Genomic DNA, 27,678 nt, shown 5'->3' on the forward strand with positions numbered 1-27,678 from the left:
GATATTGTATGAAATTATGACATTGTACAAAGAGTTCTGGAAAATTCTTGTCTCACCACAAAAATTAACAAAGAATATCTATGAATTCTGGACAATATGGCAAAATACACTCTCGCCCAGTCTATCTTGTGCCTACTGTGTACATTTACACGCTGACTGGATGCATCTCTTCTATGCTGTGTGAAGTGGACTCATTCATGTATCAAATCTATAATCTTAGACTTATTAGCATCATGTTCTAATCAACTGAGCTAATTGCCTAGGTCACCTCTCTGTGGAAGGCACAAGTATCACTTTCAAAATCAGTAAAGTACTAGGGGGGAAAACAACATCTGTGAATCTGGTATCCTGGTGTCCCATTTGTAAGTTTATAGTAAGTTTATTGAGAGTACACAGTATGTCTCTAACTCTGGTTCTCTTGAAACCCAAGTAGGCTATTTTCCTTTTCTTCTCAGTCTATTGGAAAACTGCCAAGAATAGAACTTCAGGAAAGTTAAATCTACATTAATTTCTCAGACTAAAAATTACTCTTTATTCCTATATTGACATGATTTAAGAAAATACTGTTTACCTTGGATGCAGAATATATGGTCATCATTGGGACGGGGTGCGAGCCACTGGCAGATGAGATGTTCAGAATCACCCCTTTAGATCTAAAAAGGAAAAATGTACCATGTAAAAGGAGTGAAATCATATATGCAGTTGTTTGTGAATGACAGATTGAGATATGTAATTATTTGAAACTGAATAACGTAGCTTTTTTCTAACACACATCTCTCTCTGCCTTCCATCAGTATGTGATATGCTCGGTCAGTAAATGAGGCATAATTCAATCAACTAAAAATAGTACTTCTTCACGATTAGCTCATTTCCCAGTCTTAGTAATCCAGGGCACGATCAGATCAGATCTCCAGTCTCCTCGAGTTGACCTCTACCCTCTGAGGTCTTCTCTAGCCACAGTGCCAAGAATTTTTACTTATAGATACTCTCATACTCCCTGCATGCACCTTTATTTGAGCATATCATCATGTACTACCTTACTGTAGGATTTAATCATTCTACGTATATAAACATTCTTTCCTCCCCTCAGCAAAACCATAAGCTTCTGGATATAGTAGCCCACTTTCCCTCAAAATATTCCACACAGTATATAACAAACAGGTACTTAAGAAAACTTTCTGGTAATGAGTGGATGGCTACGTCCTGCCCTTCTGCTTCCCCTGAGTTGTAGATATTTGGGCACCAACAAAGAGTTGACTCTAAACTTATGTGACTCTCTAGTTTATCAAAGTGTGTCTTTTGCCAAAAGGCAAAGCTCAGTGGTTACTGTAACTTTTAGAGACTGCTGAAAGTTCAAAATCAAAGTTACCAGGAACTTCTAATTCTACAAAAAAGTGAAAATTAGCTTGAGAAAAGCAATGCTATAAAGATACTCGTTGTTAATAAGTATGTATAGGTTAGGTAAAGTGTGGAATTATGGTTTAGGAATATCAGAACTACCAACTCTTCCCCTCAAATCTATTCTTCTCAGAGCGTTCCCGTTTTTCAGCCACTGCAGCCTGATCCCACGAACCTCCTGTCTTCCTTCTAAGGTTCCTTTCCTTAACCCACTTCCTCATTGTTCTTTGTCTGAATTTACTTCCCCAACAGCTATTTTTTTTTTTTGCTTGAAAAAGGAAATATATAGATCCCCTTCATGCAAAATAAAGGAAACATGATTAAATGGCATCTAAATTATTTTAGACGTAAATCTGAAATGAAATAATCCCCAAAAGTCACCCGTTCCATCCGCCAGCCTCTAGGCAAGATGCCACTTCAACCATCAAAGGGAAGTGGGGGTCCTCAGCTTAGTGTGTGTCACTGGAAAGAAGTTGTCGTTGTTTAACAGAAGTCCTTATCAGTACGACGTGCCTTCCTAAGCTGTGAAATCCATTAAGATTTTGATGATAAAAATTATATTTCAAATTTAAAAATATTATTAGGGTTTTGAATAAAGTTGGGAATAAGTAGTCAATGGATAAATTACATCATTCTGGTATTTTTTGTTTGTGTCTTCCTCTTCAGAAGCAGAAAAGCCTTTTTTTTTCTTTTTTTTTTTTTTTTTGAGACAGAGTTTCGCTCTTCTTACCCAGGCTAGAGTTCAATGGCGTAATCTTGGCTCACTACAACCTCTGCCTCCTGAGTTCAAGAGATTCTCCTACCTCAGCCTCCCGAGTAGCTGGGATTACAGGCATGCGCCACCACGCTGGCGAATTTTGTATTTTTAGTAGAGATGGGGTTTCTCCGTGTTGGTCAGGCTTGTCTCGAACTCCTGACCTCAGGTGATCTGCCCGCCTCAGCCTCTCAAAGTGCTGGGATTACAGGTGTAAGCCACTGTGCCCGGCCGCCATTTCTTTTTTAATTTTAAGGTAAGAGTTTGTATCAGGAGTTAGATCCCAACAATTCTAACATAAAAACTGGTAAATTAGCAATGAATAGCTAGCCCTTTCATTTTATTATTATTATTTTTTTTTTAATTTTTTTTTTTTTTTTTTTAAATGAATGAGAGGTTCTCATATTGCCCAGCTTGGCCTTGAACTGACAGCCTCGCCTCCTCAAGCGCCAGGACAACTGGCCGTAGTCCTTTCATTTTATCTATATTTGTGAGAAATTCCTTTGATGACTATGGAATAAAAACCACTTTTGTTACAGGAGATTTTTAATATAGTATTAATTTATAATATTTAAAATATCTTTATGTTTTTGGGGGGTATTGATAATATTCTAAAATTAGATTGTGGTGATAGATGCACAGCTCTGTGAATACCCTAAAAACCATTAAAGTGCATGCTCTAATGGGTAGATTGTACGGTATGTGAAATTTATCTCAATAAATCTGTAAAAAGAGAGAGAAAAATATTTATGACATATTGGAATGTATCACCTTTAAGCTCTGAGCAGATCCCAATCAAGTGAAAACTAAAAGAGCTATTGTATCGTATACAGCACAATATGCATTCTGAGAAGTAACCCTCGATCTTGACAAATCAACCCCCCTCCTGTATCCTAAGCATCCTTGTAGGTATGGGTAGTGTTTTACTTTAACCTTTTCTCATATAAGCAGGAACTGCTATGTCTAAACTCATTCACAGAAAGTGAAGAAAAAGCCAGTTTGAAGTAGATGCAGAAGAATGAGGCTTTCCACTGAAGCTGCAGCCTATTACTGCTTGTCCTACCAGCTGGATTAAATGCTCCATTATACTTAAGTTAGCTGGGCTGGTTACATGTGCCCTCAAACAGAAATCTTACATTTTAAATTTCATTTCTCACTAACAAAATGCAGTTTAAAAATCTGTAAAAGGTAAAATTTAATGTTATCAATGCATTTTAAAAATTAAATCTTGACTTGATCAAAACAGACTCTTAAAACTTCACTCACCAAAGCAATGATCTCAATACAGGAAAAGTCATTTAAAGATAATAAAAGTTTCTTTCCCAAATTAAAATACAACATGGATCAATTATCCGATGTCACATTCATGCAGTCATGCTCCCTTACTTGTTTGCTCCTTGAGGCAACTAAGATTTTGTTTCTCAAGTATTCTAATCCTATTTAAAACTTCTAGGAGGTGGAGCTACTTTGAATTAGTGAAAAGTCAGAGTTTTAGGGTACTTCATACAAAATACAGTATTTGAGCACTAAAACACATGAAAACAAATCAAAGACTAACAAAGGATAAAGCAAGAATGCACTCGACCTAAAAAAATAAAAGAGTAGCATTTATAATTGTACCAAAGTTATAGTAGAGAAAATAGCCCCTCTACAAATCTCTGTCCTGCCATCAAGCTCACATATTTGTCTAGCAAAAACCTTCCTCCCACACCCACACACACAACAGCGTAAAATTCTCTTGCTCTTTCTTTCCAAGGGCAATAATATTCAAGTTAGTTCTGTCTGAATCATAAATAATATACTGGTATAGCCTGCCTTAATCTTTGTACCGTATACAGTATCTGTTCTCTATGTAGAAATGGGGCTGAGCATTTGGGACTGCAAGTCACAAAAGACTTGCCCTTAAAATCAACCACATTGTCTAGCTCTAATCCTCCATTTAAGCAGAATTAGTGACGTCAAACCAGTTTCCATGGCACAGCCAGACTCATGACAACTCTGTCATATCAAGCAGAAGGACAAAATGGGCTGCACTTAATTGCACACAGAAACAAACATGAAACCAAACCCTGGTTAATCTCTCATTTTCCGGGGACTTGGGAACAATTCTAAGATTGGAAGGTACATTAAGAATTTCTGCTGAAGTTCTATAATGAAGACTCATGTTGCTCATACTCAGTGCATTTTCTAGTTTGTTATGACAAATATCCAAATAAGCAAGTCATGCAATGTTTTCTGTGATGCAACATTCTTAATTCATTATACTGCTTACTTGCTAATAGCCACACAATGGTGTCTCAGTGGTACAAATTACTGAGGATCTACTAGACTAAAATGTTGCCAAAAAAAAAAAAAACCACCACAAAACAAAACAACAACAACAAAACCAAAGCAGAAAACACCAACTACTGACAAGAAAGTACCTTTTCATATAAACATATTCTCCTTAATTACAGTTCCCCCCACAAGCCAGGCATTAAACTAGCCCAACTCTGTAAAACTCAGTACTTTGCATTTATAGCAAAATGCAAAATCTATATCCTATAGATATGCTCTCTCATGGAATTCCCTCAGACCTGTGAAATTCCCAATAAGACTCCCTTAATTGTCACCTGGATTTTTAAAAAAATTGCCCGGCCTTTATTTTATAAATGCCTTAATATTCTATCAGAAGAATACTACTGTCATAGACTATGTAACAGGTCTCATTTGAAGTAAGTCACTGATTTCTACCTTCCTTAGAAACCTCATCACTGTCCCACAGTGCAGGTGAAGAGAGAGAGGTGCTGCTGTGAGGAGCTGGAACTGCAGAGTCAATCCTAGTGGGGACTGCTGACTGCATATAGAATGTGACAGTAGCCAAGGAATAATGTACCAAAAAAAAAAAAAAAAAACCCAATTCTTTGAATTTCCACTTCATATCAAGGAGTACAAAAGCATGCTCTTGAGGAGGAAGGTTGTCATTATATATGTATTTTAAAGCTTAAACATAATACTGAAATTGGCACAGACAGTTCTCTAACAGACTCTCAAGAAGAGTGAGAAACCTTTAAAAAGAGAGATCTATGTCAAAAAGTACCTTGGAACACAGGGGTCAGGTGTATAATTAGAACCAGCAATCCAAATACTTACATTACACAAACCTTGCTTTGTTGAAGTTTGCAAACATTTAGCACATGAAAGAGAATTACCTGCCCTAAAACACCATAACATGTCATAATTCCACCTTAAGCAATACAGTATGAAAGGGGCTATTTTTAGCTTTCCCATGGTTGTTATGGCAACCACCTTCTGGCTCCAGCTGTACACAATGTTTATAATTCCAGGGAAGTGAAAAGAGCAACTTTCCTCTATAATGTAATTATGTACTTTCTACATCTATGGTAACAATACCTTAGTTTGATTATAGATACTTGTTTAGTGATAGTCAAATTGGCCCTAGGCTATAGTTCTAGAGGGTTTGGAAAATCTCATGCATCAGAGGTGGAACCAGTGGAAGGAAAACAACAACAAAGGATCATGATAAAGGACTCTGCTGTTACTCAATGGAGATACTAATGCTATGGAAACCAGCCATAGGAAATAAGCCATTTGGGGATGGTGTAAAGAGCAGTCTATAATAAAACCACTTATAATGTGTAAGGTAAGAATGCTTTCAGATGATCTACTAACTTGGAGTTTCTCTTTCCTCTTTGGGCATACAGCTAACATTTCTGGTCTTCTTTACAGTAGTTGCAGCCTGTGACTGAGTTCTGGACAATGAAATGTGGGCAGAAGTGAAACTTCCCTTAAAACCATCTTGATGACCAGGCACAGTGGCTCATGCCTGTAATCCCAGTACTTTAGGAGGCTGAGGTGGGCAGATCACGAGGTCAGGAGTTCGAGACCAGCTTGACCAACATGGTAAAACCCCATTTATATTAAAAATACAAAAATTAGCCAAGCATAGCAGTGGACACCTGTAATCCCAGCTACTCAGGAGGCTGAGGCAGGAGAATCACTTGAGCCCGGGAGATGGAGGTTGCAGTGAGCCGAGATCATGCCACCACACTCCAGCCTGGGTGACGGAGCGAGACTCTGTCTCAAAAAAACCAAACCAAACCAAACCAAAACAATTAAACAAACACATCTCTTTATTCTTTTTTCTTTCATCTGTCAGCTGGATGCAGAGAACTCCAAGATCCTAGAAAATGATGATGTCCCTAGATGGAAGGAGCCTCAGATCCCTCAATGACTGGGTAGAGAGGGGAGGGAAAAGTAAACCTTTATGTGTTGGGAATGGTCTGTTTCAGCAGGTAGCTAACCTTGACTGACACATCTAGTAACTAAGTCCTTTAATTCAAGTAGACATAGATGTTCCTTTTCCTAACCAAAAGTACTGATTCATAAAATCCACATACATTTCTCAATAGTTCTTAACAAGTATCAAAATGGTAATGTGGTGTCAGGTTCAGTCATAGCTTCTGATAACTTTCCACCATTTCTCAACCCCAGTTTAAAATCAACTTGATTTTTCTTTTTTTTTTTTTTGAGACAGGGTCTTGCTCTGTCACCCAGGCTGGAGTGCAGTGGGGCTATCTTGGCTTACGGCAACCTGTGCCTCCTGGAGTTCAAGTGATTCTCATGCCTGAGTCTCCCAAGTAGCTGGGATTACAGCTGTGTGCCACCACAGTCAGCTAATGTTTCTGTACTTTTAGTAGAGACAGGGTCTCGCCATGTTGGCCAGGCTGGTCTTGAACTCCTGGCCTCAAGCGATTCATCCTCCTTGGCCTTCCTAAGCGCTAGGATTACAGGCATGAACCACTGCACCCAGCCTCAGCTTGATTTCTTAAAAGGCAAGGATCCAATTCATCCATGATACACTCAACGAATGCCTATTGAATGGATGGACTCTCCTTTTTTGCACTGCTTTTATGTAATGCTCCAGCTGTGATCATGGCTGTCATGTCTACAGAGGTAGCAGTGAAGTTCCCAGCTCCTCGGTTTTGTATTATTTACTAACTGTATAGCTTCATAGCATTCCATCTCTTTGGGCCCCTATTTTTTCATCTGTCAAATGAGGTAGGTTACTGTCAATTAATTTAATGCACTGGATTTCTATGACTCTTTGACTAAGACTTTATGCTGTAAAATAATTTTACAACCATTATCTCTTTTCATATGGTTTTCACCAACACAATTAAAAATTCCTTTTATAATACCTCTGTGGTTTATAAGTGTTTCTTTTTTAATGGGTAGATTTACTATTCTGAATTAATACCATGTTACCTGCAGATGTCAAAACTAGGATTAAGATGATGGCCCACATTTAATCCCTCCTGGGTTCCACTTTTTCCCAACTCTCCTATCTTCTAGGGTTCTGGTCCAGTCTAACCACTGACACCTATCTGACCATCAAGGGCCCACTCCCACTGACACCTAATGATAGGCAGTTTGAAGATTTTAAAGGTAAGTGTTATTAAAATAAACCAATTAAAATACACAAAATAGTGTATATAAAATGGAATTACAAGGAGTTTTGCTGAGAAACTGTTTCTTAACCAGTCTCTGTAGATGCTCAACAAATGGATTCCTAACTAACTTCAGTTTCCTCATCTGTACAACGGTGGGAGGCTAGCAAAGTTAAATGAGTTAACATTTACTAAGTTCCTGACACTTAACTATATACTCACTAAACATAAGCTGTAATCCCTGCCTGGAGTGGGTCATAGAGGTTTCCTAACAGAAGTAGCACCCTTGGGTCTTCCTTTTTCAAAGCTGTGATTCCTTTGGGTCTCTTCCAAACTCATAGTTATTTTGCAGAAAAAAAGATGATTACGATGCCCTGAATCCAGCAAATAATTGAGCTAACTCAGGATGCAAGCCCAAATCTTTTTAGTAGGTTTTCTTTGAAGGCCTAGACATCATTCAGGTTTTTCCAAGGAAGAAACAGCTTAATTAAATTTTACACTTCACGCTGTTTCAAATAACAGAACTCTACAACATATTTCTCAATGAAAATGAAGACATTCAGCATGTACTAGCAAAACCAATTCAAACTGGAACAAAGATGGGGCCAGTGGACATTGCCTTTTCCTCCAAGGGTTGGTTTGACATCTTATAATCACTTTATATAACACGCTTAAGCTCCTCATCCAGCCATTCTCCCAGTAAAAAGTGAAAAATCAGAGGAAAAGAGTCTTGCTTCATCCAACTCCACTGATTTTGGCTTTGAGAGAATACAGCTTTAAGAAGGTATTCCCAGGAATATCCCAGGAACTCTATCCACCCCCTCAGAATAGCAGGCAATTGAGTTAGTGATGGTGACTCAGGCAGGCTATTTCATCCTGATCTAAAGGAACCACTACAACCCTAGAGAGAAAAATAAAAAGGGAATCAAGTGGAAAAGGCCTCCATCACCGATGACTCATGCTCTACTGTGACTTGCCTGGCACATCACTCTGTGGCTAAGACATGGAGGCTTGGTTCATTAGTCACTTCAGTGATTTTTTTCAAAGCAAGGATTCTCCCTATAAATAATAATGAGCTCTGCTTCTACAGTGTTTGTGTGTGAGCTTGTGACTCACCTTTCTATCATGCCAGGCAGCACCAATTGTGTCATCTGCAAGAGAGAAAACAAAACATACATGATGGCTGAGGATGCAGGGAACAGACAGATAAAAAGTGAAGAAAACTCATCCACACTAAAAAGAAGGGAATCATGAAACTATTGGCCATTTCTACAGACAGCAGGGTATTTTCTATACTCTGTAGAATGTGACTGTGTCAAGAGGGCATAAAAAGGAACCAGCTAAAATTATTGGAGAGAACATAGGGAATACTTTCAATGAACTTGGCTAAAATTAGCTTGCCTGAAATGTAATACTGGCACAGAGTTCTTCAAACGGTGAAGGATTTACAGTGAAATCTATGTTTCCCAAAATGCATTCTCATAAAAGAATATATGTTATCAGAAGAAATATCCTGTCTACCAAGATTACTTAAGCTTTCTAATCACAAGAGCTGACATAATCTTTTCCAGCCAAAAAGTCTTTAAAAGAATTTCATAAAGTGATAGGTTAGCAAAGAGTAAGTGTATCTTCACATTCATTTCTCTTGTTGGTCTAGCTAGCTGTAAGTAAAATTCATCCTTAAAAAGAGCTAAGATGTGATATCTAGCAACCAACAATGAAAAGGTAACATCTGCATTTTTTTAAGGACTTCATAATTGTTGACTAAATACATATAATGAGGGGGCTATTTCTAAACTCTGTTTTGATATATTATTAACCAAGAAAAGTTCAGAAGTCCAATGGTTTAGTCAAAATCACCTCACAGTTAAATACTGAGGTTGTAACATGAATTCCCAACTCCTAGATACCATCAATTCTCTAAGAAACAGATGCTGTTTTGTAATAAGATTTGAATGCATGCTAAGCTTAGAAATTTTATTTTTTCTATCTTGAATAATGATATATATTAATTAAAGTAGATAGCATTCTGATGAAAAGGGAATTTTATTTTCCTAGAAATATTCTGAAGAAGGAAAATGCTATCCAAACTTTACCAAGGTAAATTCTGCTATGTGGACATCCAATTTAGATGTATTATGAACAGCTTTGTATGGTAGTACAGACAGACATACATCAAGCATATTAACAGTGGTGGAGTATTTTATTGTAAAGGATAGATTATATAAAACCCTAACAGTATTTGAAAACATTTTTTTTTTATTTAGCACATTTCATCAGGGACCATAATGCTTAGCTAAAGTTCCCCCAGCATTTTGTGAAGGGAAGCTATAATTCAGTTCACCAAAGTCCTGAGATCACCAGAAACAGAATGCGGAAGGAGATTGGTAATAAAAATGTCTTTACCTAGGTGTGTGTCTTTGTGTGCATTTGTATTAAGGAAATGAGATCTGTTAACTACAAAGCAGCTAAATGGAGTCCAGAAGGGGTGGCCACTGCCTGTTTGACTCTCCTAAACAGGCTCTCTTGTATTTTTAGTTGGAATATTTGGGGCAGGGAGATGAGGGAATATCAGGAGCTATTTTTTCCATTATACCACATGCATGTCATGTATATATTCAATGTCTGCTTTCTGAATGGCAAAAGTTATCTAGAAAATGGTGAGACCAAACAAAACCCCATAACATAAAATCATACTTACAAAATTATATCAATGGCATGCCAAACATTAAATGTTTTCTTCATCAAGAGGCCTTTTATGTAGGGACATGTTCAAAATATATTCTTTATATATATGAACTACTGAAAAAGTTTTAATAATTTGACATAAACATTGTTTTCAATGCCTGGCTATTAAAGGCCAGAAATACTTGTTGAATGCTCAATGACTAGACGATTCATCAGCAAAGAAAGACACAAGTTCTCCCCAGTGAAAGTTAATTTCTTTCTTATAGCTCATGAGCTCCTCCTCTTACATTCTGATTCTAAATTGTCTCTCCTTGTCATAAAATGTAACATCTTTTTTAATCTGTTAAATAATAACAATGAAAAGCCTGAGAAAAGCTTGAAATCTGCATGCTTTTATCAAATTGATAAATGCCTTCACCTATATTGAAATTATCTTTCCTTCTCATCAGATTATAAGTCACAATAAATTCAGTTTCAAGCCTTCTTTATTTGAGTACGTGTATACAAATCGTTAATATTCTATGCATAAGTTAAGAGGCTTCATTACGTTCACATCAAATTAAATTTTCTTTAACACCAAATTTTTATAGAATTTTTAGCTATTAGTAGTCATCTGTATGCATCAGTTGGTATCTTGATATTTGGTTATTTATACCAATGTACCAGGAATCTCTGTGAAATCTCACTATCTATCTGAACTCCATTTCACAGCTCACAAGCTGTTTCTGGAGTTAACTCAATGCTAATTTTAGGCCATCTGCAGGTGATAATTGCTGTACTGGAAAAATCTTGGTTCATCTTAACATACTTCTAAAAAAAGGTTATCATAACTTGCAAGTTCAATGGTTAAGAATATTAGACCAGTAGTGGTAAACATGATTTCCAGACCCATTTTCTTCCCTGTTGGCAATTGTTTCCAAAAGTGTAGAGCAAACAATTTTAATTCTTTCCTAAGAAACAGATAACAGTTTTTGCAATAGTACTTCTACAATAATGAGAGTGTGAAATCCTTGCCCTTGCAGGAAAAGTGTTTCCTATTTATATACATATATATTTTCAGTGACAGTATCATTAATCCTCACCACAAGAAAGTCCTAGATGCCTAGAATCTAAAGGGGACAGTTTAATATATATGTTATATGACACTTAAGGTATTGTTATCACTTTGTATGCAAGCTAGCCTAAAAGTATACAAATATATGAGGATAAATGAATGCCTTGATGACAGCTAAATTTAGAATTTGATTCAATGTCAAGAGTAAAATATTTACTAGTATTTACTGGCACAGCAATGTATATTCTGGCTGTGAAGTTAAAAAGGGGCTCAATTAGCTCATACAAAATCAAATTCAGGACTATGAGATTATTTAGATGATTAGATTATTTAGCAAAAATGCATTGGTTGGCCTAGAAAATCCTTGAAAATGTTATATTAAAATAAAGTTAGTAGTTAGGACTAAAAGTGACTTATTCTCTTCTTAATGTTTGTATATATTTCTCATATTTTTGGCAACAACCTTGCATTGGTTTTACAATTAGAAAAGCCCCACAATCTTATTTCTAAAAAACTCTAATATGAATAAAACTTTTTCTTTTTTACTCCTGTAGCATCAGTAATAAATGGTTTGTAGAAGAAACTTTATTTTATACCCAGGAGCCAGTGTAGATTTTCCCACTCACTAATTTAGTATGAAAAATGATCCAGTATATGCAAATTATTCTTGTATCATGTAACCCTTGGCATTTGGTCATTTTTTGGAGAAAACAGTGCAAAGAAAATATGATTGCATAATGTTCAAAAAGACAAAAGCTCAAATTAAAAATTACATTAAAATTCAAGATGCTTTAACAAAATAAGAAAACAAGTAATATTATAATATATGTAGGGAATAAAGTATAACAACTCACCCTAGAATCCAGGCAAAGCCCCAGGAATCCAGGCTATTCATACCCAGAATTAGGATACCACAAATAGCCACTTTGCCCACCTCTGCCCTCCCTCTACCACAAAGCTTTCAGTAAATAGGATCTGAATTCAAGTAACTAAAAATGTACCCACACAACTGAGAAGAAAACAATTTCTTAGATGCAAATATCTTAAACACGTTTTCAATTGTAATCATTAACAATAATTTTTCAAAATCACAGTATACCAATGAAAATAATTACAGAAAGTGACAACAATGTTACACAATGCCTGTTTTGGAGAAATTGGATGGTAACTCCATTGAAAGTCATGCTAGAATGACACAGCACACATTTCCTTTGGCAAACTGTATAATTTGAGCACCGAGGTAAAAAGAACACAACTTAATTAGAAATTCTTAGAATCTCACCTGTATAGCTAACAGAATATTTACTGCACAGGGGGTAGAAAGCTTAATTAGATAAAGTTTTTAAGAGTGCTTTGAGATCTCCAAGTATTATATGATTTTCCTTTTTATTAATGTGAAGTTTTTATGAAAGTTAAGAGCTCCCCTTGCCACTTCCCCGCCCCATATTACTTAACCTCAAATTCAACCATATATCATTAAAAACAAAATTTTTCCTTCTGTAATAAATGTGATTTGATCTACATTAAAATAATTTATCAGAAGAAAAAGAACTTTTCAGAACAAAGAGCTCCATGCCAATTAATGATTCCAAAGCCATAATTTATAAACTCTAAACAAAATTTTAAAAAAGAATGCATATACCATCATACACAGTTTTTCCAAGTTTCACATACTGTAGTATGCTAAGACCTCCCAATACCTAAGTTTTTCCAAAATAAGCTAACTTCTCAAAAGTGACAGGTTTGGGGAGGAGAAAATAATTTCTAAAGTTCTCAGATTTTTACATTTTCACTCATTTACAGGCATTTCTCCTATAACCTAGCTTCATGTGGAGCTGGAAAGAACATCAGAACAAATCTATAACTACTCCCTCATTTTTGAAAGAAGAAAACTATGCAAAGTGGTTGTCATGCCATTTGGCAAAACCATCATTTTGTAGTTACGCCTGAAGCAGTCCATTACTATGACATTCTAAGGGCTAAATGTATTCAATAATTTGGAAATTTTTAGGAGCATAATGATAACTGATTTCAAAATGGATTAAAAGACTCTAGATATTAACTTGGAATGCCTTCATCTAGAAAAGCTATGGATGGGGATCAATGGTGAGGGTTATACTCTCCTTTCCATAATTTATTATATTACTAATGCTGTTAAATTCTCGAGGCAGGGTGCCGGGATGCATTCTTAACATAATCCCTAAATTAAATACAATTAGACTGCTGAACAGAGACTGGTCTCATGGATTTTCAAATTAATAGAGGGCTCCCCCTACTGGCATTGTGTCACATGCCAGAGGCAAATCCAGGTAAGAAAAACAAATGTTTCTGTGCTTTTCACCCAACTGTCCATTCATCTAAACTTTTATCATCTATTCCATGGGCAGGGCATTGCATAAGGCGCTTCTGGCTAAGTGACAATGAATACATTGTGGTATCAAAAGGAAAAAATAGCTTTTCAAAAAGCATGCAAAGAGCCTCATAGTCTGATTTCAGAGAATCATGCAGTGGAAGATGCCAAGTCTAAATGTTTATGTCCCCATCCTCCAAAATTTGTTTTTTTGTTTTGTTTTGTTTTGTTTTCGAGACAGAGTCTTGCTCTGTCACCCAGGCTGGAGTCCAGTGGCACGATCTTGGCTCACTGCAACCTCTGCCCCGCTGGGTTCAAGCGATCCACCTGTCTCAGCCTCATGAGTACCTTGGACTACAGATGTGAGTAATTTTTGTATTTTTGATAGAGACATGGTTTTTCCATGTTGGTCAGGCTGGTCTCGAACTCCTGAGCTCAAGCGATCCTCCTGCCTCAGCCTCCTGAGTAGCTGGGATTACAGGCGCATGCCACCATGCCTGGCTAATTTTTGTATTTTTGGTAAAGATGGGGTTTCACCATGTTGGCCAGGTTGGTCTTGAACTCCTGATCTCAAGTGATCCACCCACCTTGGCCTCCCAAAGTGCTGGGATTACAGGTGTGAGCCACTGTACCAGACCCCACCTTTCCAAAATTTGTTTGTTGAAACCTAATCCCCAATGTGGTGACATTAAGAGGTAGGTGGGGCCTTTGAGAAATGATTACATCATGAGGGTGCCACCCTCACACATGGGATTACTGCCCTTATAAAAAGAGGCCTGAGGGAGCTTGTTTGCCTCTTCTGCCACATGAGGATATGGTAAGAAGTCTCCATCTGTGAAGAATGGGGTCTTCACCCGACACCAAATCTGCTGGGGCACTGATCTTGGACTTCCCAGCCTCCAGAACTCAATAAGTTTATGCTCTTTATAAACTACCCAGTCTAAGGTATTACGTTAGAGCAGCCCAAAGGGACTAAGACAAAAGAGAGTAATTTAGTTGATGTCATTCTAATCCCTCAATTTCCCCAAGCAGTTATTCCATTTGAGTAGATTGAACAATTGGAGTCATCTAGAACAGAAGAACCCAAACTCCAGTGCCTAAAACGGTCAGAGAGGTAATGTAAATGAGTGAGATAAGTCAAATAACAGGGACTGGTAGGGACTGTGGCAATCAGGAGAGCTGCAGGCCTAAGAGAAGTTAGAAATCTGGGTGTAAAATTTCCTGATTTTGAAAACTGGGCCAATCAAAATATGTTTGTCAGCCACATCTGGCCCACAAACCAATAGTTTACAACTTCCGACTCAGTATCAGAAAAGGGACTCACCTTCTGCTTCTTCCACTTCTATCAGATCCAAAGATTAGGAAGTTCTTACAATTTACTTCAGTATAAATAACAGTTGATTCAAGTTCAACCTTCTAGGGCCACATACAATCAGTGTGGCCCTTACTCCCAAAGAACTTGAACTAAAACTAGAATTTTCAGTTTTAAAAAATCATTCATTTATTTTAAAAAAAATGTGTTGTGCACCTGACATATGTGAGGCTGAGGGTATGATTCAGCAGGAAAGGAAAAGGAGATGGTACCAACCCTCACGGTGCTTACAATCTATAGAGAGGCTCTCAACTGAAAGAGAGACTCAGTCTAAGAAAAACTCTAGGCCGGGCATGGTGACTCACACCTGTAATCCCAGCACTTTGGGAAGCAGAGGCAGGAGGATTTCTTGAGGTCAGGAATTCCAGTCCAGCCTGGGCAACATAGCAAGACTCCATCTCTATAAAAAATTTAAAAATTAGCCAGCCATGGTGGTGCATGCCTGTAGTCCCAGCTACTCAAGAGGCTAAGACAGGAGGATCGCTTGAGACCAGTAGTTCAAGGTTATAGTGAGCTATGATAGTGTCACTGCACTCCATTCTGGGTGACAGAGTCTCACACACACACACACACACACACACACACACAAAGAAAGGAAGAGTCTAAAAATGAAATGCTCATAAAGGGAAGACATACAGTGGGCATAGGACACTCTGGAGGGTTCAGAAAGGCCCCCTACCCACACTCACCCCTAATAAGAAATGGTTTCAAGCCCCCACCTTGATTGAGCATCTAATGAAGGAAGAACTAAATTGTAAGCTCCTGCTTTAAGTCTTATATTGACCCCCCAAAAAAGTAAAAAATTAAATATAAAAACATTAAATCTCAAACTGACTTTAAAAAAGTAAAAAGAAATTCATATAACCCCCTGCTTGAGATGCTCTTCCCCATTCCCAAATAAAGCAAACAACAAAACACAATGGTATTTCACAGGATGTGGAGGTTCTTAATATATTTTACTTTGGGCCACACTCTCATCCATTTCCTTCTTTGCTCTAAGAAAAAGGTAATAAAGAAGGTTAGAACATCCTCTCTATTTGTCAGAATGGTGGACTGGACATTTCTAAGAGGTTCAGCTGTAGGCAGGGCCATTCTCTAGCTTCCACCTCATTCAGTAAGTGCAGCGACAGTTTTAGGGCCCAGCATCACCTGAAGGAATGGTTTCTACGCCTTTCCATAGGCGCCATGAGCAGTTCAGGTAACACTGTTTGGGCAGTGCTTATCTGAAAAGGAGTGAAGAGTCTAGGGTCTCTTGACGTCTGAAATTGTGATTAAAAGAATCAAAGAACAATCTGGCCCAGAAAAGGAAGGCAACCCCAAATTTGGTAGCTGTTAGAAAAAGTGATCTCAAATCAGAAATGAACACTACAACAATATCTGTTTTAGAACCTGTCTTTGGACTGATGTGAAGCTCAGCGTATACCCCGTTTGAAAGGAGACCTCCATTTGTCTGCCTCTGGAGTTGTGGCACTTCTTCCACTCTCCATGATTTCTCTAATAGCAATCAATAGCAGTTTAACAATTTCATTTGCAAACTCTCAGTATTCTGGGATGGAAATCTCTCCAGGTATAAAACTATAACTATTTTTAGAAAAGTGTGGTTCAATACCTTGAGGTTCAGTTGTCTCTAAACTCCATCGTTTCTGGTATAAAGGTCAATGTTCTTGATGAGAAATAAGATGTATCTTAGATTTTAGTCACAGAGCGTCTGCAATCAGAAGAAAGCTCTATCTAGCAGGACTTCTCTTACAGTTTGAGACTGATCTACCTGCCATATTGGTTACCTACATATAGAGTTTCTACATTATTTAACTGTATGCAGGCAGGGAACAGGAACAAGACTAAATTTATCCCTGAAGGATTTAAGAGTAAAACTAGAAAAGCAGGCAACAAGGCTTCTAAAATCCCTTGTGTCCTTGTAAAGGGAAAGCCCTTTGAAGTGAGCCACTGAGAGGGAAGAAAGGAACAAACTCAAAATACTGGAGAAGATTAAAAAGTAAAACAATCGGATGAAACTGGAGAACTAAGTGGCCTGGGAGAGCTGTTTATGATTAAACGTCAAGGGTCTATATTCAAAACTATTCTGATTAATATTTCTTCCACAATATTTTTCTGGCCACATCATTACCATTTTATCCAGTGGTGAACTGCAATTCCTTGGGTGTCAGGATATTTCACTTCTATCATTCATCTATTGAAACGTGGAACCTACATGATTTTTTACAATCATCTGACCTACTGATCCAGGACATAAATATGTGGATCTGAAGGAATGTAAAGCCAGGTCATTCAATGTTCATGGCACAGTGCAGGCCTTACAATAAGATGCTGGGGCCCTTCTCAGCAAACATCTCCAAACTAGGGGCACAAGTCCAACGTCACAAGGCCAAGCTGATTTCACCAATCTCTCCTGGAACACTCCTCAGCCAGTTATTCCCTGTTATGTGGTTTAGTGAGGAAATAAAACTTGGACCAACATTGATGGTAAGATGAGGTTGTTCTCTTCCTTATACAGGCCTTTTCTGAGAAATTCACTGTGGCATTAGGCTGTAGACATCCATGCCCTAGTTCCCCTGATGTCCAGCCACAATAAAACCTTTGGCGATTCTGTAGCTGCACCAATTTTCATCTTCTTTTAAGTTTCCCCAGGGCTCCAAACAGCCATTGCTACTGAAAATGTGGCCCTGGCCCTGACAACATAACAGAGTCAACTGAAGAATAATAGGTGCAATTCATCCAAATATATTATAGGGCAAATCACAGCAGCACCAAAGAGCCCTAAACCTGGGAGCGTCACACAAAATTTCGTCAAGGTGAATGCCTTTCTCTCAGTATAAGCAGGAAGAACATATGCATCATAAAATACGTATTACCATGTCACTCTGCCATTAGAACTGCCTTTCTAAAACATAGATCAGATCACACCTTACCTCTACTTGAAGGCGTTCTGTGGCTCTCTAGCCTGTTGAGCACATCACTCAAGGTCTTGTGCAATCACGCCCTAACTTCCCCTTCTTGCCTGCTGGTTAGCCACTGCACATCACTCACCTCCCACTGCTCCAGTCAAACCATTTTCATATCTGAACGGTCAACTCGTCAACTGTGCTCAGAGATGTTAACTACAGTGATTCTGCATATAGTACAACAAAAACTAATTAGCTAAGCCTCCAGATGGTATTAATTTTATGATCCATTGATTCCATAAGTCAAGAGTTTTTAATTTTCTATTAGAAGTATCCGTCACAAAGATACAGGAAAATTCGGATTCATACTAAAGATAAATTAAGGGATGCTTATTTGGCTCCATGAAGAAGTGCTTTAAATAGCAAACTCCTTAGTGCTTTTAAATGGGATTAAGTTTGCAAAAAAAAGCTTATGTACAAAAATTTTAAGTAGATATCCAGTTCTGCCAATGATACTTACCATCGATATGGCATGCAAGTGTTTAATAAATTAGCATTTGTCTCCACTAACTCATTTCATGAAAACAAGTATATATGCCAATGTGAATAAAGAAAGAAGAAGAAGAATGAAGAGGTAGGAGAAGCATTTTATAATTTATCAAGATATTAAAAATATCTCATTTTAATTTCATCATTATATTTAAAACACTGAAAGTTACTCTATGGTGCTCTTCGATTTGTGCCGTTTTATTCATACTTTCCCCATTTGGTCTTTAAGCAGAGACTTAAGGGCAGGACCTTGGCTTTCTATCATTAGTATTCTGAAGACTGCCAGCCAATGGATGGCATGTACATGGAGACAGAAGAGGCCAGGGTTTTACACCGTAAGAGTATACAAAAACACGTAAGTGAGGATGAGCAGGAGGTTGTAATAGAAAATATTAATGAATCTAAAGTAAATGCCTTACACTTTTATCTGACAGAGGAGTTAAAATTATCAGAAGACTAATCTGAAATTAGTATTAACAATTCTAGAAAACAAAATTGAAACAAACATATTTTATCATTAACTCAGTACAAGATACAATGAAACACATGTACATTGTTTTTAACACATTATTTTCAAGCACTTGGCCAAATGTACCAGAAAAGGTATATCAAAATAATGGTACACATTGGTCATTTCAAAAGGCAAAAATTATAAAATATGTAAGTAGTAGACTAGAAGTGATATGGATTTTGATCAAAAACCTTTGCTTGCTAAAAAATAAAGTCATAGTTCTACATATTATTAAAATCTGTATCAGCTCTGAGTTTAAGAATAACAATAACATTTCAAGAGCCCTTATAATTATCTGACTATTAGATATATTCCTATTAGCCATGTTTTAAAAGCATCAATTTTGTGCATGAGAGTCTTGCTCCAGACTCACTCACAGATCCACTTGTAATTAAGTTTACCTCACTTAAACGGAATCTTACATGAGAAAAAAACTTGGCTAATAACAACAAAGTTAAACAATGAGTTAATCATTTTTGAATTTCCTTAAGCTAGTATATATGAGTTACTGAAAATGGATTTGACTTTCTATGAGTATGTTCAGATTTCAAGTATCTGACACTGCCCGTGAGAATCCTGCCTCAGGCAATTATTTTTCACGGCTCTGGTATGTATAACCAAGGTATAGCACAATTTTGTAGTTACTAATACTATACAAGAAAAAATGGTGTTGAGATGCTCATACTTGCTAAGTATTCTTTCTTTTGGCAGGTATTGGCTTGTTGTCTTTTGTTGGCACACACATGTGACATGACTATAACACATGCTTAGCAACTAGCAACCACACGAGTTATTATGAGTGGCTATGGAAAATCACACTCATTACTTTATAGTTCCATATTCCCCATACAATGCTTTACCACAACATTTAAGTTCCTCAACTTAAAAGAATCATGGGGAAGACAAAATGGAAACAAGTTATCCGTGACAAATAGCATGTGGATGAAATCTTTGTAAAAATAAATCTCCAGTCTAAGTTTTTGTAGTCCCAGTGCCTACCACAGTGCTTGCATATAGAAGGCATTTAATAAATAGAAAGCATTTAATAAACTACAAAACACTGCTGAAAGAAATCATAGATGACACAAACAAATGGAAACACATCCATGATCATGGATGGGTAGAATCAATATTGTGAAAATGATCATACTGCCAAAAGCAATCTACAAATTCAATGCAATTCCCATCAAAATACCACCATCATTCTTCACAGAACTATAAAAAACAATCCTAAAATTCATATGGAACCAAAAGAAAGTCCACATAGCCATAAAAAGACTAACCAATAAGAACAAATCTAGAGGCATCACATTACCTGATTTCAAACTGTACTATAAGGCCACAGTCGCTAAAACAGCATGGTACTGGTATAAAAATAGTCACATAGACCAATTGAACAGAATAGAGACCCCAGAAATAAACCCAAATACTTACAGCCAACTGATCTTCAACAAAGAAAACAAAAACATAAAGTGGAGAAAGGATACCCTATTCAACAAATGGTGCTGGATAATTAGCAAGCCATATGTAGGAGAATGAAATTGGATCCCATCTCTCACCTTATATAAAAATCAACTCAAGATGGATCAAGGACTTAAATCTAAGACTTGAAACTATAAAAATTCTAGAAGCTATCATTGGAAAAACCCTTCTAGACATTGGATTAGGCAAGGGTTTCATGACCAAGAATCCCAAAGCAAATGCAATAAAAACAAAGATAAATACAATAGCTAGGACTTCATTAAACTAAAGAGCTTTTGCACGGCAAAAGGAACATCAGCAGAGTACACAGACAACCCACAAAGTGGGAGAAAATCTTCACAATCTATACATCTGACAAAGGACTAATATCCAGAATCTACAATGAACTCAAGCAAATTAACAAGAAAAAAACAAATAATCCCGTCAAAAAGTGGGCTAAGGACATAAATAGACAATTGTCAAAAGACAATACACAAATGGCCAACAAACATAAGAAAAAATGTTCAGCATCGCTAATCATCAGGGAAATGCAAACCAAAACCACAATGCAATACCTCCTTACTCCTGCAAGAATAGCCATAATGAAAAAATCAAAAAATAATAGAAGTTGGCATGGATGCGGTGAACAGGGAACACTCCTACGCTGCTGGTGGGAATGTAAATTAGTACAACCACTATGGAAAACAGTGTGGCAATTCCTCAAAGGACTAAAAGTAGAACTACCATTTGTCCCAGCTATCTCACTACTGGGTATTTTCCCAGAGGAAAATAAGTCATTATACAAAAAAGATAATTGCACATGCATATTTATAGCAGCACAACTCGCAAGTGCAAAAGCGTGGAACCAACCCAAATGCCCATCAATCAATGAGTGGAGAATGATATTATATATATATATATATATATATATATATATATATATATATATGATGGAATATTACTCAGCCATAAAAAGGAATGAATTAATGGCATTTGTAGCAACCTGAATGAAACTGTAACTCAGGAATAGAAAACCAAACATCTTGTGTTCTCACTCATAAGTGGGAGCTAAGCTATGAAGATGCAAAGGCATAAGAATGATACAATGGACTTTGGGGACTCAGGGGAAAACAGTGGGAAGAGGGTGAGGGATAAAAGACTACAAATTGTGTGCAATGTATACTGCTCAGGTGATGGGTGCACCAAAATCTCACAAATCACCACTAAAGAACTTACTTATGTAACCAAACACCACCTATTCCCCAATATCCTATGGAAATAAAAAATTAAAAAATAAAATAAAATAAATGAGAAGTAAAATAATACAGGCACCTGCTTGGTCTTCAGTCCTTTATACTTTCTGAAAAAATAACTTAAGACCACTTTTATCTGGACTGTATGTATCCACATCTAAACAAGAGTAGACTCAGGTGAACAAGCTGATTATGTCACTGTTTTTAAATAGAAAGAAACAAAAAAGGATAACATCTTTATAAAGAAGCTGCTTACCTTACAAACAGAAAGAATATTAATATTTATCATTTTCTTGATCACCTGCAAAAAAATTGAGAGTTTTATATATACTTGATCATGAAAGTGATCCCATTAGATATCTACTTAGGTAATCTAGAGAAGCACTGAACATTTCCCCAGATAGTGCAGAGATTTTGGAAGAATGACATGAGTTGGGGCAGAGACAGACTTTATTTTACTCTCAGTGTTACATTTTCCTAACTAAGGTGATAACTGATGCTAACATGCAGAATCCAAAGTATGCATGCAAGTAAAATCTGGAAGTAAAAAGACACATTAAATCTAAAATAAATAGAATACTTTGCAGTTTTCTTTCTGCTAGTATGGAGTGTAGAAATCACTGAACCTAGGATTTTCAATGATTTTTAAAATTTTACATAGTCCTTCAATGATATGCTTTTCTCGTTTTCAGTAAAGGATTATGCATGCATCAAGGATGTCACTTTCATTTTGGTAGAGCTGATTTACCTGAATCAAACATGTTGCTGTGTATTAACATATTTGCAATATTTAAGTCGATGTTTAGAATCCTAAAACTTAAAACAGCTGTTTTGATATAACACAAACAAAAATAAGTATAATAACAAAACTAGAGCTATTATTGAATCTAGCACTGTATAAATGAGGTTATAAATATTTTCTCATTCCATCCTTCTAATATCTCTATGAAGCTGCCCATTTTATGAGCAAGTAAACTGAGACTAAGTAGGGTGAGGCCCATACCCAGGGAACTCAGGTAGTAAGCAGAAGAGCCAGGGTATGAACCACAGGCAGCTGGACTCCAGTCACAGTATGAATTGTTATACCAATACCTGCATGCATTCTTTTTGTTACCATAACATACAAAGAAAGACTTACATTGTCCAAGTCAGGAATGTCCAAAAAGTGTTCAGGATACTCATATGCCATTCCCACGTTGTTCACTGAAATAGAACAAGATCATCAGCTGAGTAACATATGTATATTTTAAAGATTTATTAAAATAATGACATTAAAGATATCAAGACTAAAATGATACATCTAATTGTATAAAATAGTGTTTATGGCTGGAGTAACCTTTTCTACACCTTTCTATCCAAAATCTATCCATCCTTAAAAGTCCAACTCAAATGTCTCTTCCTGCATTAAACCTTCTGACAACTAATCTACCATCCAACAACTGACAGAACTTACACTTGCCTCTCACTTTCCATAGCCCTTTGGGATATGTGTATTCTGCCTCTATCATACTGTTATTTGGAGATATTACTTAACTCTTCTCTAGACCTTAAAGTTTCATAGTGTAGTAGAAAGAGTGGAGAACACTGTGGTCCAGGATACTGGAAACCTAAGTTCTAGTTAAAACTGTTTTTAGAAAACATGTAACTTGGGATAAGTCACGTACTATATGCATCACATTTTGTTTCGCTCCAGAATGAGAGCTCGTTTAATCATTCAACAAATACGTGCCATATACTTTTGAGCAAGACATGTGCTAGGAACTTTAAAAGTGGGGGAAAAAGTGTTAGCATCATGGAGCATACAATCTAGTAGGAAAAGAAAGGCATTCAACAAAGAGAATCGAACAATTATTTCATGACAGAGAAGAGTGCCATGGGAGTCTATTCCTGCAGAGCCTGACTTCACTGGAAAGTGAGGGAAGGCTTCTTTCTGGTGGCCAAGTGAGTGGGTCAGATTAAATGTCTTCATTAAACCATCAATCAAAAGTTGAGGTCATGTCTTAATTTTCCTTATACTGCCATCTCCTTCCCTTCCCAAACACCTAACTTAAAGTTGGGGCTACAAGACAATTGGTAAGATATGAATAAACCTATATATATTTAGATACAAGATTTTAATACTCAAATATCCTATGGTTTTCCCTAGCCTTAGAAAGACAAAGACAAACCCAGAACAAGGAACATTTGCAGGAATCAAAAAATAAATAAAATACCTTGGAATTTATTTCAACTAAATAAATAACTCATGAGATAGACAATCTATCTATCTACCTATCTACACTTAATCATCACAACAGCCTTATTAGGTAGTTCCTATTATTATTTTCCTTTTACATATTAGGAAACTGAAGTTCGCAGCAGTTAAATAAATTGCCCAAGGTCATAGAGCAAAGTAGGTGAGGATTCAAACTCAGGAAATTCAACTTCAGAGACTAGGCTTTTAACCACCATGGTAAAGCCTTTATTATGCAGTATTCAACTCAGAAAAAAAAAAAAAAAACCAACAACGCAATAACTGAATAATAAAAATCTCACAGTAATGTTTAATAAAATGATCAAGTATTTAAAAAAGAGAAGTTTCAGTTGCAAGATGATGACATTATGATCACTCTGCCACAGCTTATAAGGAATTATGCCAGATAAACCTGATAGTCGTAATAATAACTTTTCAATAGTCTAAAAAAATCAGTAGTTCAAAGGAACTCAGTGAGGGTTTTCTATTTAATTATAAGTCAATCACTTGAGGCTGTAAGTCACAAGATTTTACTTGCAAAATTTGATCAGGATGGCTTGAACAATACCACTGAAGCCTGTCAGAAAATATATAAGCAAAAGACAGTAACAAAGCAAGCTTTATTTAATTAGGATTCACACTCATCTGAATAGGGATAGTATCTAAACATAATTAATAACAGCAGGTGGAAATCCATTTTTATTTTATTTGATAGGTTCTCCACCCACCAGGGATCCCAAGAGTCAATTCTATAAAAGATCTGTTAAGAATTAAGCCCAAACTAGTTGAAGGTAAGGCTTTATGTTCTCTTGACTTTGCTTTAACCACTTACAGAATTATGAAGGATGAATAATTTAGAATATGACTAAGAGAAATAGCAAAATCCAAAATATCTGTTAAAATAATTGCACATAAACAAAATATTCTTTACATCAGTTTAAGATAACAGAGTCTTCACGGAAAGGCTTTGGCAAGTTGTAATATTCATCAGAATTTTAAAAAATTTCATGATGTACAGTAAACTATCTCCCTTCACTCTTCATATCAAGAAGACTTTCTTCAGATTTCCCTCTAGCCCATGGGAATATTAATGCTAAATTTCAAAATGCAAAAAATTAACAGTGTAATTATAAATCTTTTAAAATCCAGATTTCATTAAAAAAAAAAATCTGGGAACTTTGCAAGCAGCACAGTTGACTTTGTAATCTTAACATGTACTATAAGTACAAAGTTAAACAAAGGAAGTGCCTGAATATGCAAGCAGGTAAGTGTTATTCTGGTTATGGCTGTACTGACAATACAGAGTCTTTAGCTGTGTCTCTGATAATTGAGCAAAGGAAAGCTATCAAAGCTATCTATTCACACAATGAAAATGTGAACATCTATTTAACATAGCTCTATAAGAAAACATATTCAACCAAAAAGCTTCTGCACAGCACAGGAAATAATCAACAGAGTGAACGGGACAGTATATTTGCAAACTATCTGACAAGAGACTAATATCTAGAATATACAAAGAACTCAAACAACTCCATAGTTTAAAAAACAAGTAAACTCATTAAAAGTGGGCTGAGGACATGGATACATATTTCACAAAAGAAGACATACAAATGGCCAGCAGATAAATGAAAAATGTTCAACATCACTCATCATCACAGAAATCTAAATCAAAATGGAAATGAGATATCGTCTTATCCCAGTTAGAATAGCTGTTATTAAAAAGCCAAAAAATAACAGATGCTGGCAAGGATGCAGAGAAAGCTGAATTCTTATCCACTATTGGTGGGAATGTAAATTAGTATAAGCGCCATAGAAAACAGTATGGAGGTTTCTCAAAATATTAAAAATAGAACTTAATATGATTCAACAATCCCACTACTGACAATTATCCAAAGGAAAAGAAACCAGTATAGGAAATAGATATCTTCACCCCCATGTTTATTGCGGCACTATTCACAACAGCAAAGATAAGGAATTGACTTAAGTGTCCAACAACAAATAAAGGGATGAAGAAAAATATAGTATATAAACACAATAAAATACTATTTGGCCATGAAAAGAATAAAATCCTGTAATTTACAGCAACATGGATGGAACTGGAGGTCATTGTGTTAAGTGAGATTAGCCAGGCACAGAAAGACAAATATTACACGTTCTCATTCATACGTGGGAGCTTAAAAAGTTGGTTTCATGGAGGTAGAGAGTAGAATAATAGATGTCAGAGGGTGGGGTAGGGGTGTGTGTGTGGGGGGGGATAAAGAGAAGATGGTTAGTGAGTATATATAGTCAGATAGAACGAATAAGTTCTAATGTTCAATAGCAGAGTAGGGTGATTATGATTAACAACAATGTATTGTTATTTCAAAATGGCTAGAAGAGAGGTCTTGAAATGTTCCCAACACATAGAAATGATACTCAAAGTGACAGATACTTCAGCCACACTGACATGATCATTACACATTCTATGCATGTAATCAAATATCACATGTGCCCTATAAATGTGTAGAAATATTAGGTATCAGTTAAAAAAAAAAAAGAGAAAACCTGTTCAACACTGAGAACTGTAGTCCAAAGAAATAAACAGTATCATGGAGAAGGGATATGCTTTCACAAATAAAAGTACACACAACAAAACAATGTTAAAGATGGATAAGGCTGTTAAGAGCACTGAGCCCAATTTTACGTGGTGAAGTACACACCAAGGTCACAACGGCAATTTGTCCTCTTGTAGGGATTAGGACTCCTGCACTCCCTTCTGCATTATTAGTTCCACCTTATGCTTGTGGAATGAATGATACCCATAATCTCCCCACCACAAGTAATCACTTCAGAATGTTCTTATTTAGGAGTACAGAAAAAAACAACTGTTGCTCTCCAATAGCTATTTCCATAAAATGCAGAATAGAGTGAATCTTTTGGAAAAAGCAAACCCACTGCAATTTTATTTTGAGACATCAGGTGGCAGCAATAACCTAACAGCAAGCAGAAAGAAAGCTTTCAGGGAATTGCAAAAGAAGAGAACAGGCTTTGAGTAGGAGTGATGGATGGAAATACTCCCATTATAATTTAATCTCATTAAGAACGGGTGTGCGCAATGCCCTCTTTACATATTACAGGATTCATTATAGGATTCGCCAAACCAAACAATGGCACACATTGCTCCAACATTATTCAGATAGTTGCAAATCCTTCTAAATGGTAGCATCTTAAATTAGCATTAAACACGTTTATTAGTGAGTTTTCTTGAATTCTTCAAGAGAGGTACCCGAGACATATTTAAACATTTTTTTTCAGTGACCCGAAAAACCTTTTCTTGTGTAACACACCGTGTCTCTCGGGAAACAATAGATATCTATGTCATCACGGAATTCCCACCACCATCCCAGTCACCATAGGGCACTGGACAGTAACAAAATCTTTCCATTGGTTTCTCACTAGAGGTCTAAGACTGGGAAGAGCCCAATAGAAGAGATGAGGCAGGCAGAGAACAGAGGTGAAAACAGACCAAGAATAATGCCAAAGGAAGTGGAAAGAAAAGGTGGTGGAGGGCAGAGGAGCCATCCTCTTAAGAGGTGATCCTTCCAGGGAAGAACTGACAGAGGCCATGCTTGCCTACGATCTCCTTGGCCCCATCCAGAACCTCAGAAAACATTAATATCATGATGTGTTTCATTTTAAAGACACAGAAAATTCACGGAGTAA

The 27,678-nt window shown here is 36.6% G+C and overlaps 1 protein-coding gene across 2 annotated transcripts in view; it reads right to left on the reverse strand.

Annotated features, from left to right (window-relative positions):
* Positions 1 to 27,678, reverse strand: part of HSD17B12 (hydroxysteroid 17-beta dehydrogenase 12) — a 177,894-nt gene that overhangs the window by 20,406 nt on the left and 129,810 nt on the right. For both annotated transcript variants that reach the window (XM_012452399.2, XM_012452397.3), the window contains exons 5-8: positions 22,882 to 22,946; positions 22,000 to 22,044; positions 8,719 to 8,753; positions 572 to 653 (exon numbers count right to left, since the gene is read on the reverse strand). In XM_012452399.2, coding sequence (XP_012307822.2) covers positions 572 to 653; positions 8,719 to 8,753; positions 22,000 to 22,044; positions 22,882 to 22,946 — 227 coding nt within the window. The remainder of the gene's footprint in view (positions 1 to 571; positions 654 to 8,718; positions 8,754 to 21,999; positions 22,045 to 22,881; positions 22,947 to 27,678) is intronic.

The sequence above is a fragment of the Aotus nancymaae genome, unplaced genomic scaffold (genome assembly GCF_030222135.1).
Source record: "Aotus nancymaae isolate 86718 unplaced genomic scaffold, 86718_ANA_hifiasm-v0.15.2.pri h1tg000059l, whole genome shotgun sequence".
Taxonomy (NCBI): Eukaryota; Metazoa; Chordata; class Mammalia; order Primates; family Aotidae; genus Aotus; species Aotus nancymaae.